Genomic DNA, 19,993 nt, shown 5'->3' with positions numbered 1-19,993 from the left:
AATGACACTCCCCAGACAGCACGGCTGTCGGGGTAGTGGGAACTAAAATATTTAACAGCAAACTGTTAATGAAGACCAAGATTAGTGTAAAAAAAACGTGCTTCTCAAGCTTCTTGACAAACTTTTTCTTTTTTTTTCTCTCAACTGTTTTTCTTACGTCCGCCTTCTGCTGTGATGCGTTCAGGGTGGTATGGCCGTAAGCAAATATTGTGCCTACCAAAGGGCCTTTTAAAGATACTATATCACCACGCTTTGCTCTTTCGTCTATACAGGGAGCGCCGGCAGATTGCCAGACACACTCACAGCTTTTAAATGTCAAATCAGAATGTACAAAGTGGCTATAAGGATCACAAATGTAGTGCAGTAACAAGATTAATATTTACTGTTGAAATGTAGTATACGTTAGCATAAAATTGAAAAGAAAATGATCGGTGAGCTTCGGAATGATGAAAGCCATCATTTAACTGGATTTGTGTCATTTCTATACCGGCAAGTCATGATCTAGCTATTTCCTTCCCACCCTGTCGGTGTCCACTGAAAAAGCAGCAGCGCCCTCTGCTTTTTGTAAAGAGGAGTGAAAAAAGCTTACAGCACCTGGTATTCCCAGGCGGTCTCCCATCCAAGTACTGACCAGGCCCGACCCTGCTTAGCTTCCGAGATCAGACGAGATCGGGCGTGTTCAGGGTGGTATGGCCGTAAGCAAATACTGTGCCTACCAAAGGGCCTTTTAAAGATACTATATCACCACGCTTTGCTCTTTCGTCTATACAGGGAGCACCTGCAGATTGCCAGACACACTCACAGCTTTTAAATGTCTAATCAGAATGTACAAAGTGGCTATAAGGATCACAAATGTAGTGCAGTTTTCTGTAAGTATGGTTTCCTGTCAGAAAAGACACTTTTGGGGTATTTTAAGGCTGAAACGTCTTTTGGCAGCAGAAAAGCTGTAAATGCATCTAAAAGTGATGAAAGTATCATGTTTTCATGAAAACATAAGGAAACTTGTTATTATGAGTCAAGAGGCCCTTACTTGAAGAAACTCACGTAAACTATGGTTTCGTTGCAGAAAATACACTTTTGGGGTATTTTCAGGCTGAAACGACTTTTGTGAGCAAAAAAGCCGGAAATGCATCTAAAAGTGATGAAAGTATCATGTTTTCATGAAATCACAAGGAAACTTGTTATTATGAGTCCAGAGGCCCTTACTTGAAGAAACTCAAGTAAAGTATGAATTCCTGTCAGAAAAGACACTTTTGGGGTATTTTAAGGCTGAAGCGTCTTTTGGCAGCAGAAAAGCTGTAAATGCATCTAAAAGTGATGAAAGTATCATGTTTTCATGAAATCACAAGGAAACTTGTTATTATGAGTCAAGAGGCCCTTACTTGAAGAAACTCATGTAAAGTATGGTTTCATGTCAGAAAAGACACTTTTGGGGTATTTTCAGGCTGAAACGACTTTTGTGAGCAAAAAGCCCGGAAATGCATCTAAAAGTGATGAAAGTATCATGTTTTCATGAAAACATAAGGAAACTTGTTATTATGAGTCCAGAGGCCCTTACTTGAAGAAACTCATGTAAAGTATGGTTTCCCGTCAGAAAAGACACTTTTGGGGTATTTTAAGGCTGAAACGTCTTTTGGTGAAAAACACAATGCTTACCGATTTAGTGGAGGAACTGAAGAAGACAGGACTCCACTCTGCTCCAGCTGATCACTGCTATGCTGGACCTGAAGATGTGGCTTGTGATTTCTGCATTGGGAGAAAACTGAAAGCTCTCAAGTCCTGTCTGCAGTGCGTGGTCTCCTACTGTGAGCAGCACCTCCAGCCTCACTATGAAGTTGTTCAATTCAAGAAACACAAGCTGGTGGACCCCTCAAAGACGCTTCAGGAGAACATCTGTACTCGTCACAATGAGGTGATGAAGATATTCTGCCGCACTGATCAACAATGTATCTGTTATCTTTGCTCCATTGATGAACATAAAGGCCACGACACAGTCTCAGCCGCAGCAGAAATGGCCGAGATATTTTTTTATAAATAAAATATAAAATGTATATATATTTTATATACAAATAGATAACAAGAAAATTGTGTGAGGGATAGTGATCTAAGAAATAAAAAAATATTATATTGGGACATTGCCTGTTTTAAATATATGCCGGGAAATAATTATAACTAACTTTTTATGTTTTTTTTGTTTTCTGTAAATATTTTAAGAATTGCGGGAGACCTCTCAAATTGAAGGAGAGGGCAGCAGTTTGGCATATAAAATCATATTTTTGGCAAAAAATAACTGAACAGAATAATTCAAACATTTACCTGTTGTGACAATGTGTTGTGATTTTTGAGCCTCTCGCCTGTTGTCTGGTTTGTGAGGTTCACTGTAATATTTTCCGTTCTCTCTGCTGTTCTGCTGCATGGGCCTTGATCAAGTGGCACTTCTTCTTATCACAACATTTCAATAAATCAAACATATTAAAAACCTTCTGAGTCAATCAATGTTTGAAAATTAACCCCCATCACTTCCCCAAACTCCTTAAAACTTCACTGAACCCCAAAAATATTTTAGAAGTATTCCAAACACAGTCAAACAATATCAGTTTTTCCCTAATTAGCGTTGTATTTTTGTATAGTATAGCATCGTACACTGTGTTTTTTCATGTATTTAGCAAAATCTGATCCGTCTCGAGTGCTGATTGACCCGTTTATATTAGATTTGTTCTAATTGGTCAACCAGTTAACTGACAAGGAAGGCAACCAATCGAATTTGCTGTTATGGAAGTGACGTTTCAGCGCTGGCCAATCAACGCGGGTGAACCGGGCCGAGTCGCGTCACCTCTTCCTCCTCCTTCCGCGTCTATCACATGACAGAGAGCCGGGACCGGGCTGAATAGACGCTGCCGACAGTAGCTTCTGGGGTTTCGTTTCCATTTCCCCCAATACAAAAATATTTAATTCCCTCCCCAGCGGACTGTCTAGGACCTGCACTGACATGGCGGCGGAGATCACGAAAGGTGTGGGACAAGTATAAGTAGGTAAGTTAGGAAGGAAAAGCAGAGCTGTGGTCAGAGCTAGCCAGCTAGTTAGCTAGTTAGCTAGCTCCCAAAGACATGTGTGTCCTGCATATTGCATCATTTGCAGTCGTGTTAGCAGTTATGTTAACTAACGAGAGGATTCCACTCTGCTCCAGCTGATCACTGCTATGCTGGACCTGAAGATGTGGCTTGTGATTTCTGCACTGGGAGAAAACTGAAAGCTCTCAAGTCCTGTCTGCAGTGCGTGGTCTCCTACTGTGAGCAGCACCTCCAGCCACACTATGAAGTTGTTCAATTCAAGAAACACAAGCTGGTGGACCCCTCAAAGACGCTTCAGGAGAACATCTGTACTCGTCACAATGAGGTGATGAAGATATTCTGCCGCACTGATCAACAATGTATCTGTTATCTTTGCTCCATTGATGAACATAAAGGCCACGACACAGTCTCAGCCGCAGCAGAAATGGCCGAGAGGCAGAAAGAGCTTGGGACGAGTCGACAAATGATCCAGCAGAGAATCCAGAACAGAGAGAAAGATGTGAAGGTGCTTCAGAAGGAGCTGGAGGCTATCAACCGCTCCGCTGATAAAGCTGTGACTGACAGCGAGAAGATCTTCACGGACGCAAAGCTGCAGATCAGATCTCGTCAGAAATCAGAAGTGAGTCACGTCAACAGGCTTCAGGAGAAGCTGCAGCAGGAGATAGCCGATCTGAACGGGAAAGACGCTGAGCTGGAGCGGCTCTCACGCGCAGCAGATCACACCCAGTTTCTGCACAGCTACGCCTCACTGTCGCGTCTCGGCGAGGCTACAGATTCGCCCAGCGTCAAGATCCGTTCCCAAAGGTACACCGAGGATGTGACTGCTGCTGTGTCGGAGGTCAGAGATAAACTACAGGACATTCTCAGCGAGGAATGGAGCACGATCTCATTGGCAGGGACTGAAGAGGTTTTAGTGCCACAAGCAGAGCCCGAGACTAGAACTGACTTCCTCAAATACTCGTGTCAAATCACACTGGATCAAAACACAGCACACAAATATATGTCTTTGGAATATGGCCAAAAGGCAAAGCATATATATGTTCAAAATTTTTATTATGGTCACCCAGACAGTTTTACTGACTGGTGTCAGATTTTGTGTAGAGAAAGTCTGACTGGACGTTGTTACTGGGAGGTGGAGTGCAATGGGAGTGCCATTTTTGTTGCAGTCGCATACAAGAAAATGAGCAGAGTAGGAAGAGAAAGTGCATTTGGAAACAATGACAAGTCTTGGGCACTACAATGTTTCCACGACGGTTATGAATTTAGCCATAACAACATGAGAACTTCCATCTCAGGCCCTCACTCCCCCACAGTAGGAGTGTACCTGGACCACAGTGCAGGTATTCTCTCCTTCTACAGCGTCTCTGAAACCATGACTCTCCTCCACAGAGTCCAGACCACATTCACTCAGCCTCTCTGTCCTGGACTTGGGATTCATAGCCGTGGAGCCTCTGCTAAAATCTGTGGAGCCTCAGACACAGAAGAGGAAACAGCATAGAGACAGGACGCAACGCGAAATAACTTATTTAAAGTGTCTGTATGTAGCATTCTTAAAGTAAACAATTGCAAAAAATGAACTTAAATCGGAAAAACAATCGGATCTTACATTTTTTTATAAATAAAATATAAAATGTTTATATATATATATACAAATAGATAACAAGAAAATTGTGTGAGGGAAGTGATCTAAGAAATAAAAAAATATTATATTGGGACATTGCCTGTTTTAAATATATGCCGGGAAATAACTAACTTTTTTATGTTTTTTTTGTTTTCTGTAAATATTTTAAGAATTGCGGGAGACCTCTCAAATTGAAGGAGAGGGCAGCAGTTTGGCATATAAAATCATATTTTTGGCAAAAAATAACTGAACAGAATAATTCAAACATTTACCTGTTGTGACAATGTGTTGTGATTTTTGAGCCTCTCGCCTGTTGTCTGGTTTGTGAGGTTCACTGTAATATTTTCCGTTCTCTCTGCTGTTCTGCTGCATGGGCCTTGATCAAGTGGCACTTCTTCTTATCACAACATTTCAATAAATCAAACATATTAAAAACCTTCTGAGTCAATCAATGTTTGAAAATTAACCCCCATCACTTCCCCAAACTCCTTAAAACTTCACTGAACCCCAAAAATATTTTAGAAGTATTCCAAACACAGTCAAACAATATCAGTTTTTCCCTAATTAGCGTTGTATTTTTGTATAGTATAGCATCGTACACTGTGTTTTTTTTTCATGTATTTAGCAAAATCTGATCCGTCTCGAGTGCTGATTGACCCGTTTATATTAGATTTGTTCTAATTGGTCAACCAGTTAACTGACAAGGAAGGCAACCAATCGAATTTGCTGTTATGGAAGTGACGTTTCAGCGCTGGCCAATCAACGCGGGTGAACCGGGCCGAGTCGCGTCACCTCTTCCTCCTCCTACCGCGTCTATCACATGACAGAGAGCCGGGACCGGGCTGAATAGACGCTGCCGACAGTAGCTTCTGGGGTTTCGTTTCCATTTCCCCCCCAATACAAAAATATTTAATTCCCCTCCCCAGCGGACTGTCTAGGACCTGCACTGACATGGCGGCGGAGATCACGAAAGGTGTCGGACAAGTATCAGTAGGTAAGTTAGGAAGGAAAAGCAGAGCTGTGGTCAGAGCTAGCCAGCTAGTTAGCTAGTTAGCTAGCTCCCAAAGACATGTGTGTCCTGCATATTGCATCATTTGCAGTCGTGTTAGCAGTTAGCATGCTAGCTAGCTAACGCCGATTTTCTGAATCTGTAGGTCGTTGTTTCGATACACGGAGCCGGTTTTGCACAGTCGGTGAAGCTATGTGTCGATACCGAACGAAGGTGTATATATAAAAACTGAGTCACAGCAGAGGGAACTGTCGGCCATCACTGAGCCTTGACAGCTGTCAGTCTGCTGTGCTGCTGCTAAGGTAACCCGGTGTGATTCTGCTTTATCATCAGCATGGAAGCCTTAAACCGTGGAGGCCGTTCAGGAATGTCCAGACGTCCTCATACTTTCGGCCATGTAGTGTTTTCTCTAAGGGGTTTGCCTTTTTAAACTGACAGGTGTGTTTGTTGGCACTCCTCAATGTTGGTGAGCAGTAAACCCCTGAATCACCAACAATCAGAGCCGCGCAAACTTACCTTTTACCTCTATTGATATTGGAAGGACATCGCAGGGTAGACCATCGGTGCTTTTACTTAGTATTTACACAATGATATTTTTTGATAAACAACAGTAATGAAGATGTAATGACTTAGGTGGGTAAAGGCAAATAATAGATCAGCTTAATCTGTCTGGTAAATTCAGTTAGTCACACCACTTTACTCTAATGCAGTTTTTTTAATGCAAGAAAAGACCAAACTTATGCTGTATAACTAATCCAAAATCTACGACGCTATTTAGTCTGATTCCCCAATATCTATATAATATAGATAAAGGCTATTGCCCAGCCCTACCAACACTACATCCAAGTTGTGTATCTCTGTCCAGCCTAGTAAAGCTGCAGAGGACTAAGCTCTTTAGTTTCAATTTGATTTCAGGCGGCAAACGTTCGAAACCTGACAAGACGTTCAGCAAGACGGTGGCAGATTTACTGGAAATAGACTTATCTGGACCTTACTGTGTCAGCCAGCATCGCCTCTCTCCTACTCATCAGCTGGGTCCACGTTCAAGCGCTTCTCTTGACTCGATTCTCAACTCATAGAGCACATCAAACTGACATGAGCCAAGAGATTCATTGTGTCCTGCCATGAGTGACGGCCAACTCATGGAATTTATGTTAATGAGCTACATGTGATCAAGTTTGCAGACGTCAGATGGCGTTTCAGCAAAATCAAAATAGTCACCAGCTCGAACTTTTAAACGTGTATGAATTACCTTGTTAATTATACGATATGCTGATATTCTATGTTTTTGTTATTGTCAACACATTTCATGAAAAGCCAAAACCAATGTGTTAAGTCGGTCTCTCATTACTCTCTGACTGACCCAACCTGTTTTAGGCCTTAGGTCTAGTCCCAAACTAAAGGGTTCCTACTGAAAATCTAAATCTGTAATAATTTCCTAAAACAGCTGGAAACTAGTTTTTTAGCAAATGATACTTACCAGGAGTAAATGTTAAAGTTACTGTGAGGGACCCTTCGCTGCCGCCTTCCACCTGCAGTGGGAGTCGGCAGCTCATCTCCCGCAGCAGCAGCATCTCCCCCTCCGGCCAGGAGCAGAGCTTTGCCTCTCTGCTTGGAGCCAACACCGACACCACGCTGCTGGAGACCCAGACCGTATTGCTGGGCCCGCTGAAGGGAAGGGAAGGGAAGGGAGGCACGGGAGAACCAGAACCAGGCTGCGTGGAGCGGACTGTCAGACACTGTTGCTGTACAATTAGAAGTCTTCTAAAGGGAACCTGGTGCTAGGAGACACTACCGCTTTTGTCCATAGGGACTGCCCTAATCAACACAAAATGAAAATGACCTTGTAGTAGCTTTAAATCCAAGGTATTGATTTAAGACTGGGAGGGAGCTGAGTCTCACTCTCCATCTGCTTCACAGGTGAGCTGTATGTGTCGGACAAATGTGGCAGCGACCAGGATGGGGACGGCACGGAGCAGAAACCCTTCAAAACCCCCCTCAAGGTAAACGCTCATGTAGATTAAAGTTCATCCTGGCATTTATCTTAACTGCATTCAGGCGTGTGTGGTTTAAAATGCTTAATGCTACAGGATGAAGCGTTAGGAGGAGTAATAGTTGGCATATTATCGATATTTGCTCCATTGCTTGATTTGCACTAATATGTCTGTCAGCATCTCATTGTGTTTATGTACAAATCCTCACAGGCGCTGTTGTTCACTGGGAAAGAGCCGTTCCCGACCATCTACGTAGAATCACAGAAGGAGGGAGAGGTTGGTTTAAACATTTTTTTCTTAATGTCCTTCATTTTAAACAGGAAAATATCCTGATTTTGTTTAAGATAGGGGGGGGGGGGGGTGAATCATCCTCTCTTTAGTGTTTTCTACACTGTTTTAACTTGCCAGGTTTTAGTCCAACCAGAGCTGCCTCGTCTGTTTCACTGAGAAGTTTAACCGTCTTTCATCCGAAGGGTTTTTTGTCACTGTTGCAGTGTTTGACTTCAGTAAAAACCTGCAGAGTTAGAAAGTCATAAACTGACTGCACTTTGTATGTAGCTTTCATTTATTTTTCTTATTCCCTTCATATGTGCGTTTCTCCTCTTCCTCAGCGTTGGGCGGTGATCTCTAAGACGCAGATGAAGAACGCAAAGAAAGCCTTTAACCGTGAGCAGACCAAGTGTGACTCCAAAGAAAAGAAGGAGGTGTGTGTGTGCACCATTTACTTCACGTCAGCTCCTGCAAGAGCAACATTAAAGCAATTCTTGGCAATTGAGTGTTATTTCATTAGAACTCCTGGGTGTTGTTGTTTTTTCCCTCTCTGTAAAGTTTTGCATAGTTGAGCTATAATTCATGTCTCTATCCGATCAAGAAGCAGATGTAGTGTCTTTAAAATGTTTGCTCCATGTGGCAGGCAGAGGACACCGAGAGGAGAGAGAAGAACCTAGAAGAAGCCAAGAAGATCAACATTGAGAAAGACCCCAGCCTCCCTGAGCCCGATACGGTCAGCCATATTGTTTCCACTGCTCTATCCGTCTAATAATACTTAATAGATGTTGGCTCAAGTAACCGTTAAAACACTTGTATTTCAACCTGCCTTCTCAGGGTTTATTAACATATTAATTTATCACAACTCATCACTTAAATGGCAATTGGTTTAAAAGTTTAAAATCACGGCCTGAAGTGAGCTATTGCTATTGCGTATCAAACACTCATCAAGTATGGCAATATGAATGTTCTAGACAAATTCCTTTTTTTTTTTTTAATCATTTATGATTAAGTAATAATGTTCCTAATTAAATAGGTTGTCCGGATGTCATCAGACAGAAGGCGTCATCAGATAACTGCTTGTACTAGCCTTCTCTTTATTTGTTAAGTGGAGGTGTGTTGTTCTGCAGAGAGGGTTCACACATGGCCACTTAAAGCCTTAATATCTCTGGTGTAAAGAACCCCATCAGATAGTCGTGGAGCTAGAGGCCGTGGTTGGCGTATTTCTACTGGTCAACATTGTAGGACCTCCTCTTTATGTAGCGCTGCATGTTGTTTAGCAGATGGATTTTACTCCTGGAGATGGGCACTGCCAGCTAACTTTGTTACTTTAGATCTGTAACCGGTTCATGTTGGCAGAAGCGACAGCCCTCAATACAAACGTTCAGTGCTTCACAGTTGTTAATATATATTCAATAAGTACCCAATCCCAAATCCATTTATGCCCTAATGTGCTGATGAGCTAAAGATGAGTGTGGACTGTTTTGCAGGTTAAAATCCAACATCTGGAGGCCAAGAGAGGTCAGAGAGTCAAAGTGTTTGGATGGGTTCATCGCCTCAGGAGACAGGGTGAGGACTTTCAACAAAAAAGATCAGAGCATAAAAGGCAACACTTAAGGCCTTTACACAACGGTTCTTTCATACTGTGGTTTTTTGTCATGAACACTTTCACACAGAACGCTTATATTATTATTATTAACAACAATTTTTTATTTTTTTTTAAATTCCGGAACAAGGCTGACTTTTCTGAGCACTTACACTGCGAGTAAAGGCATCAACCATTCTTGTTGTTTAATACGGACATATACAAAACTTTTAACTTTTTTAGGAGTTCAGTAGTCAGAACCAAGACGGTAAACTTTATGTCTACTTTAAACCATGACAAAGGTAGACCAGATCCACTTCTTCTATTCTTACCTTTCACAATAAAGGCTCACACTGCGTAACTGTTTGGCAGAGGGAACTTAAATTCACTCAGAGCATTTTGCTTAAAGGGAACTCGATAAAATAGCTTACAGTAGCTTTGCCTAACCTTTGCTTTAAAAAGTGTTGCAACAGTCACAAAATCGGCATCAGTGTCGATATGAATTGTTCTGAAGCAAAACATTGGCAGGTAAATATACTGCGTGTCGCTTAGTCGTCACGCTGCCGGTGTGTAAAGGCCTTTGAATTCAGTGTCTTCCTTTTTTTACCTGATTGAAAGAGAGTTTGACTCCTATCTTTTGTTCACTGTAAACTTTGTTTGTCTCCTACAGGGAAGAACCTGATGTTTATCGTGCTGAGAGATGGAAGTGGTTTCCTCCAGTGTGTTCTGTCTGATAAACTGGTACAGCTTAACAACTTTCCCATTTCAGTCTTTTTTTTCATTGTGCACCATCATTTTTTTTTGGTGCACCAAATTGAAATTAAATTAATTTGAAACCAGGAATATGAAACACAGGATGAAATAAAAACAAAAAAAACGGTTGGGAGATGAAATTAATTTAGATGTAATGATACAAAGATATTTTTTGTAAATGCATTCAGTATTAAGATGTTTATGAAGTCACTACCACACATCAAACTTGTTTTTTGTCACTCAGTTTTAGTGACAGAGTAACACTCATACTCATGTACAGATGTTTAAATCCAAACAACGCATCTTATAATCAGAGTATGCTCCATACAAACACATGATCCTTCAGGCAGATTACCTGTGAGTAGGGAGCACTTGATTTGATCGCCAGAGTAAACACTTCAAACTCAAGTAATCATGTCACAGGAGCTCAAGATACATTTTTACAGCTACATGTTTTAAGGTCCCACTGTATTCTTCCCTCTGATGCTGACTAACACTTGTCTCCTCGCTCTCGTCTCCAGTGCCAGTGCTACAACGGCTTGGTGTTGTCCACAGAGAGCACCGTCGCTCTGTACGGGACCGTCACTCCAGTCCCTGAGGGCAAACAGGTAAACAGACCTGTGTAACAGACGGAACCTGCAGTGCGTGCACATGCACACGAGAAGCTCATAAGAAATCAGGTTGTGCAGGAAATCGGCCGACATGGTTTTATGAGCTGTGTTGACCTCGTCATCGTAAAATCCACGTATAGAAGCAGCAGGGTGGTAATCAGATTTTTGTTAATACTCACCTGACCCTGTTTTGGATCAGTGTGGTACAAGTTTGATGACACCGCTCTGCTGGCAGACATACAGGGAGATACTTTCAAGTCTTTGTCCTGCACATGCTCACATGTACAAAGCCTCTGGTTATGTGTATACATGGCCAGCATTCTCCAGGAGAAACCTTATCTGGGAAATCAGGTTTCTCTAATACTGCTCCAGGGGCGTTTTTTCATCCGATTAATTTGCACGTCAATATATTTCTCAAACAGTTGTTTTTCTCATGAATACTTAAAAAAAAAAAAAAACTTTAATATTACGGAGCGAAAAAGCGCCATATTCTTTATCTGGAACAAGGTTGATTTTTATTTTTTTCTGAGCTATCGCACAGCCAATATAGGCATCGACCAATCCCGTTGTGCGTAACGGTTGAATTGCAACTATTAATATTTCTACCAACTCGGAGGGGCCGTGGTCTGAACCAAGACGGTAAACTTTATTACTCCTTCAACCTTGACAAAGGCAGCGCTGACCACATTCACTCTGTTCTTAAATTTCACAATAAGAGCTCTAGACATTTAATATTGCGCGCAAGTATTTTGTATTTCCGTGTTGTATTTTTCTCACGCTAGTGTGAAGGCCTTTAGTCTGTTTTCTTCTCTCTGAGTAGAAACACACACACAGTTGGATGTATTTTATTCCATTGCGCTACTTTTTTTCAGTCTAAAAACATTTGTCAGTGAAACGATAGAGAATATACATGCAATACATTTTTTTATTGAAAAAGTTTAATCGATAATGAGAATAATTATTCGTTGGCGCCCTTACAAACTGAGGAGAATAACTTTCAGGCTTAGAGCTGAAGAGTCAAACAGAGAAACAGGTCAACAAAATGTAAAGATATGTTTTTGTGTGTGTTTATGTGACATCCGTGCAGTCATGCTGCAGGATGGATGCAGTATAAAATACACGGCGAGGGTATTCAGTGAGTCTTGTCTTCCTCTCCGAGGCCCCCGGAGGCCACGAGCTGCACTGTGACTTCTGGGAGCTGATCGGCTTGGCTCCGGCAGGCGGCGCCGACAACCTGCTGAACGAAGAGTCTGACGTGGACGTCCAGCTGAACAACCGGCACATGCTAATCAGAGGAGAGAACGTCTCCAAGGTCCTCCGGGTCCGATCCACCGTCACGCAGTGCTTCAGGGAGCACTTCTTCAGCCGCGGATACTACGAGGTGACGCACGCTAGCATGACAAAATCTTTTGTCTAACCCAGGGTTTAGTTTTTTTGTTTCTTAGCAAAGAGCATTGAACAAAACTCAAGCTGTAGCTAGCACTCAAATTGAATTAAGAAGGTGCCAGGTCGCTCAAAGTCGAAGTGTTGACCTTCACTTCAATAAACCAACGGCACTGCTGGTGTGAACCTTCATCTTTTTATTTTAAACATAGTTTCTGTTTCTTTCTTTCTTTCTTTGTTGTTGTTTTACTTCCTGACTGTAGATCACTCCTCCGACCCTGGTGCAGACGCAGGTGGAGGGCGGCTCCACACTGTTCAACCTAGACTACTTCGGCGAGCAGGCGTACCTGACGCAGTCCTCTCAGCTGTACCTGGAGACCTGCATCCCCGCCCTGGGCGACACCTTCTGCATCGCCCAGTCGTACCGGGCCGAGCAGTCGCGCACCCGCAGACACCTGTCCGAGTGAGCACGCCGTTCGACACACCAACACTCGAGTAGCCTCATGTAGCAACTGCAAGGAGGAGGGGGGTGGATACATACTTATTAAGGCTGTGAATTATTTCAAATATTTGCCCAGAAGCCACACAATCGGGGTTAATTAACAGAACGCTTAAAATTTCCCAGACATCGTTGGCAACTTTTTTAACATCACTACAAAGACTTCAGAGGATTAAGAACCGACAGAGAGAGACGTTGTCAATCAGGTCAGCTAATCTGGGTAAAGTGGTGTGACCACTTAACATGTTTAGAGGCACCTGGCAGGTTTAAACTCGCATACTGGACTAGATGATTAGCAGGCAGAGGTGATTGTGTGTCAGTGGGCACAAAAATAAGCACGTCTAAGGACTGCTACATATATGAAAAAAAGTTGTATAAAGACTTTTGTTGCTACACGCCACTACAAGCATGAAACTATAAATAATCTAGCAGTTTTAGTTGGAAAGAAGTGAGCCTACCAGGCCTCTGTAGCGAACTGCCCGTCCCTGCATGAGGTTAGCGGCTCGAGGCTATATTAGCACGGGTGATGGCAATACAAAAGTGTCTTAAAACTTGCATTCTCTCTAATGACCATCGGGGGGCGACTCCTCTGGTTGCAAAAAGAAGTCTGATTGAATGGAAGTCTATGAGAAAATGAGCCTACGTCTCACTTAATTTATTACCTCAGTGAAGATTGTAACAGCAGTCCCCAAAACAATGGGTGATGTCACCATGACTACGTCCACTTCTTGTATACAGTCCTTGTTTCTGCTGCATCAATTTTGATCCTTTCTTCTTTTTTTTTTTTTTTTTTAAAACGTCCATCGTGAGTCCGACAATGTTTTAGGAGTGCGATGTTAAACGCTGGCATACTCCTTTAATGGACACTGCGAGCTAAAGACAGATCTTAAAAAAACATTTAAGAATTACATTTTCTACCAAGTATAATATATGAGATGCTAAAGCATATGACGCTGCTAAGCCATGATGACAGTGTAGATTCTGGGCCTCACAGTATGTGAAAGTACTTGATACTTGTGATGATATTTGCATTTCTGGGTTGCGACTCCAATAAAAAACATGATGGAGAATTAGAAATGAAAGGGTCGAAACAATAGCTGTCTAGACTGTTGGAAAGCAGCATGTGATCTAATTACTTGACTGTACTCCCCCCATCATGTCACCAGCTCTTTTGGGTGTTTAACAACAGTACAGTAGTGGGTTTACCTGTGCATAGCTGTGTGTAGGTCAACAACCCACTAATGATAAAACGTTATAGGGAGCAGCACAAGTGTGATGTGGCATTTTCTCTACAACAGGGAAAGGACATTCATCAGTGCTGAAGCTTAAAGGACAGATTTGGCACCTTTTTTTTCTGTGAATGTCAAATCAGTGATGGTAAATGTAGTCAAATAAAGCAATAAATTCCTCAGTGCGTGCTATGTCGACCCAAAACACTGATTTTTCCCTCTGTGCCAGCAGTGCCTACATGCACCAGGATGCATTGTGCGCCAGCTTCTGACACCCAGGGTCCCCCCTGCCGGTCGTTTTTTCTCGTCTGTCCTACATTTCTTCAGCCCGCTCGAATTTAACAAAGCTGAATATCCGAGTCAGCCGAAACACCGTTAAAGGTATCCTCGTCCTGTGCGCTCATATTTTGGGATGCCTATTTGCTGTGGGAGAACTAGCTAGTCATAAAAATACAAGTGAAGAGAAAAAGGAGTTTCTGTAGTTCTTCCTTGCATCCAGCTACGTCCCTGTCTTGCCACATGGATGCAGGAAGAACAACAGATTTTTGCACTGAGGAATTTATTGCTTCATTGGACTACAATTACCATCAACACTGATCCGACGTCCACAGAAAACGATGCATAAATTAGTAATGTTTATCACACCAGAGCCACCAACCACCTTGTCGCATCTCCTGAATCGGAGCCTCTCAGCCTCCTGCATGTTGGTTGATTGATTTGTCGTCTGCTTTCAGGTACACTCACATCGAGGCCGAGTGTCCCTTCATGTCGTTTGAGGATCTGCTGACCAAACTGGAGGATCTGGTGTGTGACGTGGTGGACCGAGTGCTCAAATCCCCCGCCGCGCAGCTGCTCTACGACATCAACCCCGTACGTCACGTTTTTTTATTAATATGCTGGGGCGCCTTCAAGATGCTGCATCACAGTTTTTCATCCTAATTAATAGTTAAGTAGTGCTGAAACACATTGATGATGGAGAAAGTTCATCCATTAAACATTAGGATGATTGATAAACAACAGTGGGGACAACGTTTAGCTGCACTTTTAATGTTTTACCTTTTGATCACAGGCCTTTATTAAGCAGATGGAGTTCATGTTTTATATTTCTTTGTAATTTTATAGTATTGTTAATATTTTCTTTGATTTTTATTTTTCTCCCCCACAGAACTTCAAACTCCCCAAGAGGCCGTTCAAGCGAATGGACTACACGGAAGCCATTGAGTGGCTCCGAGAGCACGACATCAAGAAGGACGACGGCTCCTACTACGAGTTTGGAGAGGTGACGATGCAACACGACACACGCGCGGCAGAATATCTAACGCACACATCGTTCCCCAAATGAGTTCTTGTGCGCCGACCTCTCATCGTGACTGGGTAGCCCAGAATTCACTTTGATTTTTGCGCCATAAGTAGTCTTGTAAGAGTATGGTGTTAGTTTATACTATCCATGTAGTTATCCAGTAAGCCAGGGGTCTGCTGGATGCAGCTTCAGTTTGAGATAAACAGACTACTGACCACATAAAAAAAGTTAAACAAAACCTTAAATTAATAAACGACAATCAATTAAACATCGGCGGACTCGCAAGAGACAGAGAAGAATGGTCAAATCCCAGTACCGGGGGGCTGAAAGATCCTGACTTTTAGTCCCTAACATGGATTCTACATTTCCCATAATGCAACTCAACAGCATCTTTTCATCAGACCCTGCCTGCGTGGTAAACTCCTACATCGTTCAAACTACACCCTTCGAGTTTGTTACAGACGTGTTGTCTCCAGAGGTGACCCCGATGACATCACTGGGGTTGCTTTCTCAGACTTGACAAAGCTCCTCCAGTGCCGCAGAAGGCATTATACAACTGTTCTGACAGGCCTCAGTGGAGCTTTTCATGACAAGTAAACTGAACTTGACGTGTAGAATTGATGGAGTGCCCCTTTAATGTTGTTGTCCTTTAGTTGTGTAGCAGGTATTTAAAGAGCTTGTAGTTGACGTTTTGTAGGACTTTTCTGTGGATGCTGTTATCAGATCCAGTCTGTAATAAAGCTCAGCTAACCTGCAGTTTTCAGGCTCACCTGTAGAGGGCGTGGCTGTCCTAACTGTCAGCTGGAGCTGTAATAGACATTATGTCAGAAACCTGTGACTGTACTGCTTTGATCTGTGTTCAAGGAGCAAAACATGTTTCTGTCCCTACGTTCAGTATTCTGTTATACAGTTGTAATAATTAGAAAAGCTACGTTGTATTTCTCAGTTGTTGTTTTTTTTTACATATTTTAGATTTTTGATCAGCATTGTAAACAGATTTGTCCTCATTGTGTTTTTTTTTTTTTTTTTAAGCAATGACAAGTAAAAAAAGAAATTGTTACTTAAACTTACTTAAATAAGCTTTAAACTGGAATCCACTTTTTTTTGTGTGTCTTCAATTTGATAAATTCTGTGTTTTGTTTTTGTATCTTCCCACTCTCAGGACATCCCTGAGGCTCCAGAGAGGTTGATGACAGACTCCATCAACGAGACCATCCTGCTCTGTCGATTCCCGACCGAGATCAAATCCTTCTACATGCAGCGCTGCCCCGAGGACAAACGCCTCACCGAGTCGGTACGAACTTCAGGGGGTCAAACTTTGGGTGCAAAACCTGGAGGTATATCAGGTGGTGAGCGGCTCTCTCCCGCTGTGGTCCAATACAACAAGAGATGTCGATATCTTGTGGACACAAGATGGGAACTTTAAACCTAAAGACAGACTTTTTGGGGTGCAGGAAGCCCAGAAGTTACTTTCTAACCGTTGAGCTGTCTGATCTCGTGTCTGTGTGTGTGTGTGTTTCTGTGTCGCAGGTCGACGTGCTGATGCCCAATGTGGGCGAGATCATTGGAGGCTCGATGCGTATCTGGGACTCTGAGGAGCTGCTGGAGGGTTACAAGAGGGAGGGCATCGACCCGACCCCGTACTACTGGTACACTGACCAGGTAACACAAAACTGAGTGCTGCTCTTTTCTTTGTCGTACCTTGCCACAGAAAAGGAATAACATATATGTAAAAGAGCGCAAACGATTTAGAAAACTGACTCACCCCGTGTTACCTTAAACTCTTGAAAAAAACTTGAAAGAAAAGTCTTAATGAGTTGAGTTTCACGACAGCAAAACTGTTTCAAAACGTCTGTTTACAAACGCTCACACAATTCGTGCAGTGTAACTCAAGTCTCATTTATCCAGTCGTGTGCTCACTACTTCACAAAAAATGCATCTTTGCTAAAACCTTACTATCTAAAGTCCCAGGGAAACAGGAGTTACAGTGTCTTTAGCTTCTGTTCGGTTTAAAATCTGCTAAATTTATTCTGAATTATTTAGACCTCAGCCACATTGTTTTGCAAGGGAAAATAACGTTTTGGCCGACTGATATCTAAACACACATCTCTTTCTGTCTCATATTGCTCTGTTGGGTCGTAGAAGTGCGGTTTTATTTGAAGCAGTGTGGCCAGCTAGTCGCCCAAAGTCTCATTTGATTTGATGATTTTTAAGTGCAGGATCAGTCATCCAACATTTGAAACCAGAAGAGAAAAGACAGATTTGATGGAACATATACGCTGATTTTGTTTTAAATATTTAAATATTAATGAAGATTGAACAGAGGGACACAGGAGCAAAAAAAAAGAAAAAAAGAAAGCATGAGACCGTAGTGGCGTTAGTGTTTTAAATAGCAATATATTAGTGAAGTAGTGAGCATAGGACTGGATATATGGAATTGGATTACACTGCACCAGTTGTGTGGGAGTTCAACAACGGTTTGCTGTAGTTTATCTTGCATTAGACGCGTCCCCTGTTCACTCCTATTCATTTAGGATTTACAGAGTAGCTGTACTAGGTACCAGAAACCCAGTTGGTGAGGAGCTGAGATGAAAATGTGAGGCTTGTTTGCAAAAAAAAAAGATGTGGAGGATGTTTGGCCTGCTGCGTCTCAGCATCAGTGTGTTTTAATAGCCAGCTGTGTGCGTGTGTGTTTCAGAGAAAGTACGGCACGTGTCCTCACGGCGGTTACGGTCTGGGCCTGGAGCGTTTCCTCACCTGGCTGCTGAACAGACATCACATCAGAGACGTCTGCCTGTACCCACGCTTCATCCAGCGCTGCCGACCCTGAGCGCATGCACGCACGCACGCACGCACGCACGCACACACATTCTGTTGGTATATTTGGAATCTGGCATGTGGCAGCCCCCTGCAAGCCATAAAATGTGTCACTACAATATTAAATCAAATCACAGGGAGTTGTATGTTTTGTCCCGTTTGGCTGGTTTATTTTCTGTGTCAAACCTCAATGGGGAAGAGTTCAAATCATGATGTCACACCACCAGAGCGAGATGCCTCCTGCGGTGCTCTGACTCAACCTTCACAGCTTCCTTCGTGTTTATTCTGACTTCAAACCTGAATCCGATCAGGTCTGCCTCTCTGCTCATGTTCGTTGGCTGGTTTTAGATAAGAAACACTGTAGTTTCCTGTGATTCCTCTGCAAGTCCTGGGGGGAAAAAAAGCTCAATAATCGCTTTTCCATTATTTTTTTTCAACTTATTCAATCAATATTGTCCATAGTAAATTGTAAAAATTAAAAAGGAAATCAAAAGGTAGAGATAAGACAAGTCCGTCCATCAAATGATCGGTGGGGTTCAGAAATGAGACGTAGGCGTCGGCCTCGGGGACTCGTCATGTTTGTGTTTCTGTCTCGTGTTTTCATCGGAAGATGCAGCTCAACTCGATAAACTACAGTTAAATAAATGTGATTCAAACTGAAGGTTCTGTGAGGGTTTTCTTTAGGTTGGGTGTGTTAAGGGGCGCTGCGATACACCAGCAATGATAACTAGTATTTTTAAAATGAAATATTGAAAACATATTAATAATACACATGATAATATTGTGCAATAAATCCAGCCTGCTATATTTACAGTTATGGTCACAGACTCCATCTCCCTACTCATGGATTTGAGTGTAAATAATGTGCCAAAAAGGGCAAAATGCATAATAAGCACAGTTAAAGGGTGAATTTTACTTATAGCATTATATTCATTTATTTTCTATATTTTCCTTTTCTCATAATACGTTTCATTTAGGGATTTTCAAGAAGCTCAGACACTTTACAAAAGAGGAAAAGTGGAGAGAAATATTAAAAAACATACATTACAGGAATATACATTTTTCTATAGTTATCGTAATATCATCTGGATTTTTTTTGTCACAAAAGTGGTATTTAATCTGATATGACATCCGTGTTTGAGGACTTTTACACACTACTACCTTCTCTTTGAACGGTGGATAATGCCGAAACACTCACTTGAGTATTTAATTCTGTAATCAACTTTCACTGTCATGTATTTTTTTTTTTTCGCCTTATACTTAAGGCACAATTTACTTTCACTTTAAAGTGGTTCAAAGTACTTTAAAAACGGTAAAACACAGAAAGAAGAAAATTCACATTTTAAAAACATTGAAACGGCAGGGTAAGTCCTAGTTGTAGTATAACTGCTAGAAATATACCATATATAGAAAAATGTAATGAAAGTTTTAACACTGGTTACACTTAACAGGCATCATACACCTAGATATAAAAAAACAAAAAAACGGAACTTTACCCGAAGAAGTATAGCTTAAGCTAAGCATACTAACCACACTTACTATGAGAGCACCAAAGAAACTTAAGGTTTGATTAAGAATGAAGATTAAGGAAATAAATTAGGCCTGTATAAAATGACAGGGATTAACACAAAGTGTCTGTTGAAGGGACCTGAACATAATTTACTATAAGCACAACAATATCACATTTGAAACCTTTAATTTTGTAATAATGTAACATTAAAAAAAATCTTGTCAATATACAGTGCATTTACATTGGTAGAAGCATACTTAATCAAACATTAAACCACTGTATAAGTGAGTGGAAGTGCAATGTGCTTAAATTATAAAGTATACTATCATGGAAACTATCTTTCA

General features: G+C 41.8%; 2 protein-coding genes and 1 non-coding gene across 3 annotated transcripts; 2 read left to right on the top strand and 1 right to left on the bottom strand.

Annotated features, from left to right (window-relative positions):
- Positions 1-582: 582 nt before the first annotated feature.
- Positions 583-701, bottom strand: LOC129102904 (5S ribosomal RNA). The gene has a single exon (XR_008531720.1). It is a non-coding gene; the product is annotated as a 5S ribosomal RNA (ribosomal RNA).
- Positions 702-2,954: 2,253 nt separating this feature from the next.
- Positions 2,955-4,710, top strand: LOC129102836 (tripartite motif-containing protein 16-like). Its single transcript, XM_054613110.1, has 2 exons — positions 2,955-3,032; positions 3,188-4,710. The coding sequence occupies exon 2, from the start codon at positions 3,400-3,402 to the stop codon at positions 4,567-4,569; it is 1,170 nt and encodes a 389-aa protein (XP_054469085.1). The 5' UTR covers positions 2,955-3,032; positions 3,188-3,399; the 3' UTR covers positions 4,570-4,710.
- Positions 4,711-5,520: 810 nt separating this feature from the next.
- On the top strand, positions 5,521-18,800 carry nars1 (asparaginyl-tRNA synthetase 1). The gene is made up of 15 exons (XM_054612519.1): positions 5,521-5,686; positions 7,622-7,704; positions 7,906-7,971; positions 8,307-8,399; positions 8,609-8,698; positions 9,453-9,531; positions 10,218-10,288; positions 10,822-10,908; positions 12,071-12,292; positions 12,558-12,757; positions 14,757-14,892; positions 15,188-15,301; positions 16,485-16,616; positions 16,853-16,984; positions 18,021-18,800. The coding sequence occupies exons 1-15, from the start codon at positions 5,644-5,646 to the stop codon at positions 18,150-18,152; spliced, it is 1,680 nt and encodes a 559-aa protein (XP_054468494.1). The 5' UTR covers positions 5,521-5,643; the 3' UTR covers positions 18,153-18,800.
- The last annotated feature ends 1,193 nt before the right edge of the window (positions 18,801-19,993 follow it).

The sequence above is a fragment of the Anoplopoma fimbria genome, chromosome 14 (assembly GCF_027596085.1).
Source record: "Anoplopoma fimbria isolate UVic2021 breed Golden Eagle Sablefish chromosome 14, Afim_UVic_2022, whole genome shotgun sequence".
NCBI lineage: Eukaryota > Metazoa > Chordata > Actinopteri > Perciformes > Anoplopomatidae > Anoplopoma > Anoplopoma fimbria.
Note: the sequence above shows the minus strand (reverse complement) of the source record. Positions and strands in the feature narration are given on the sequence as shown.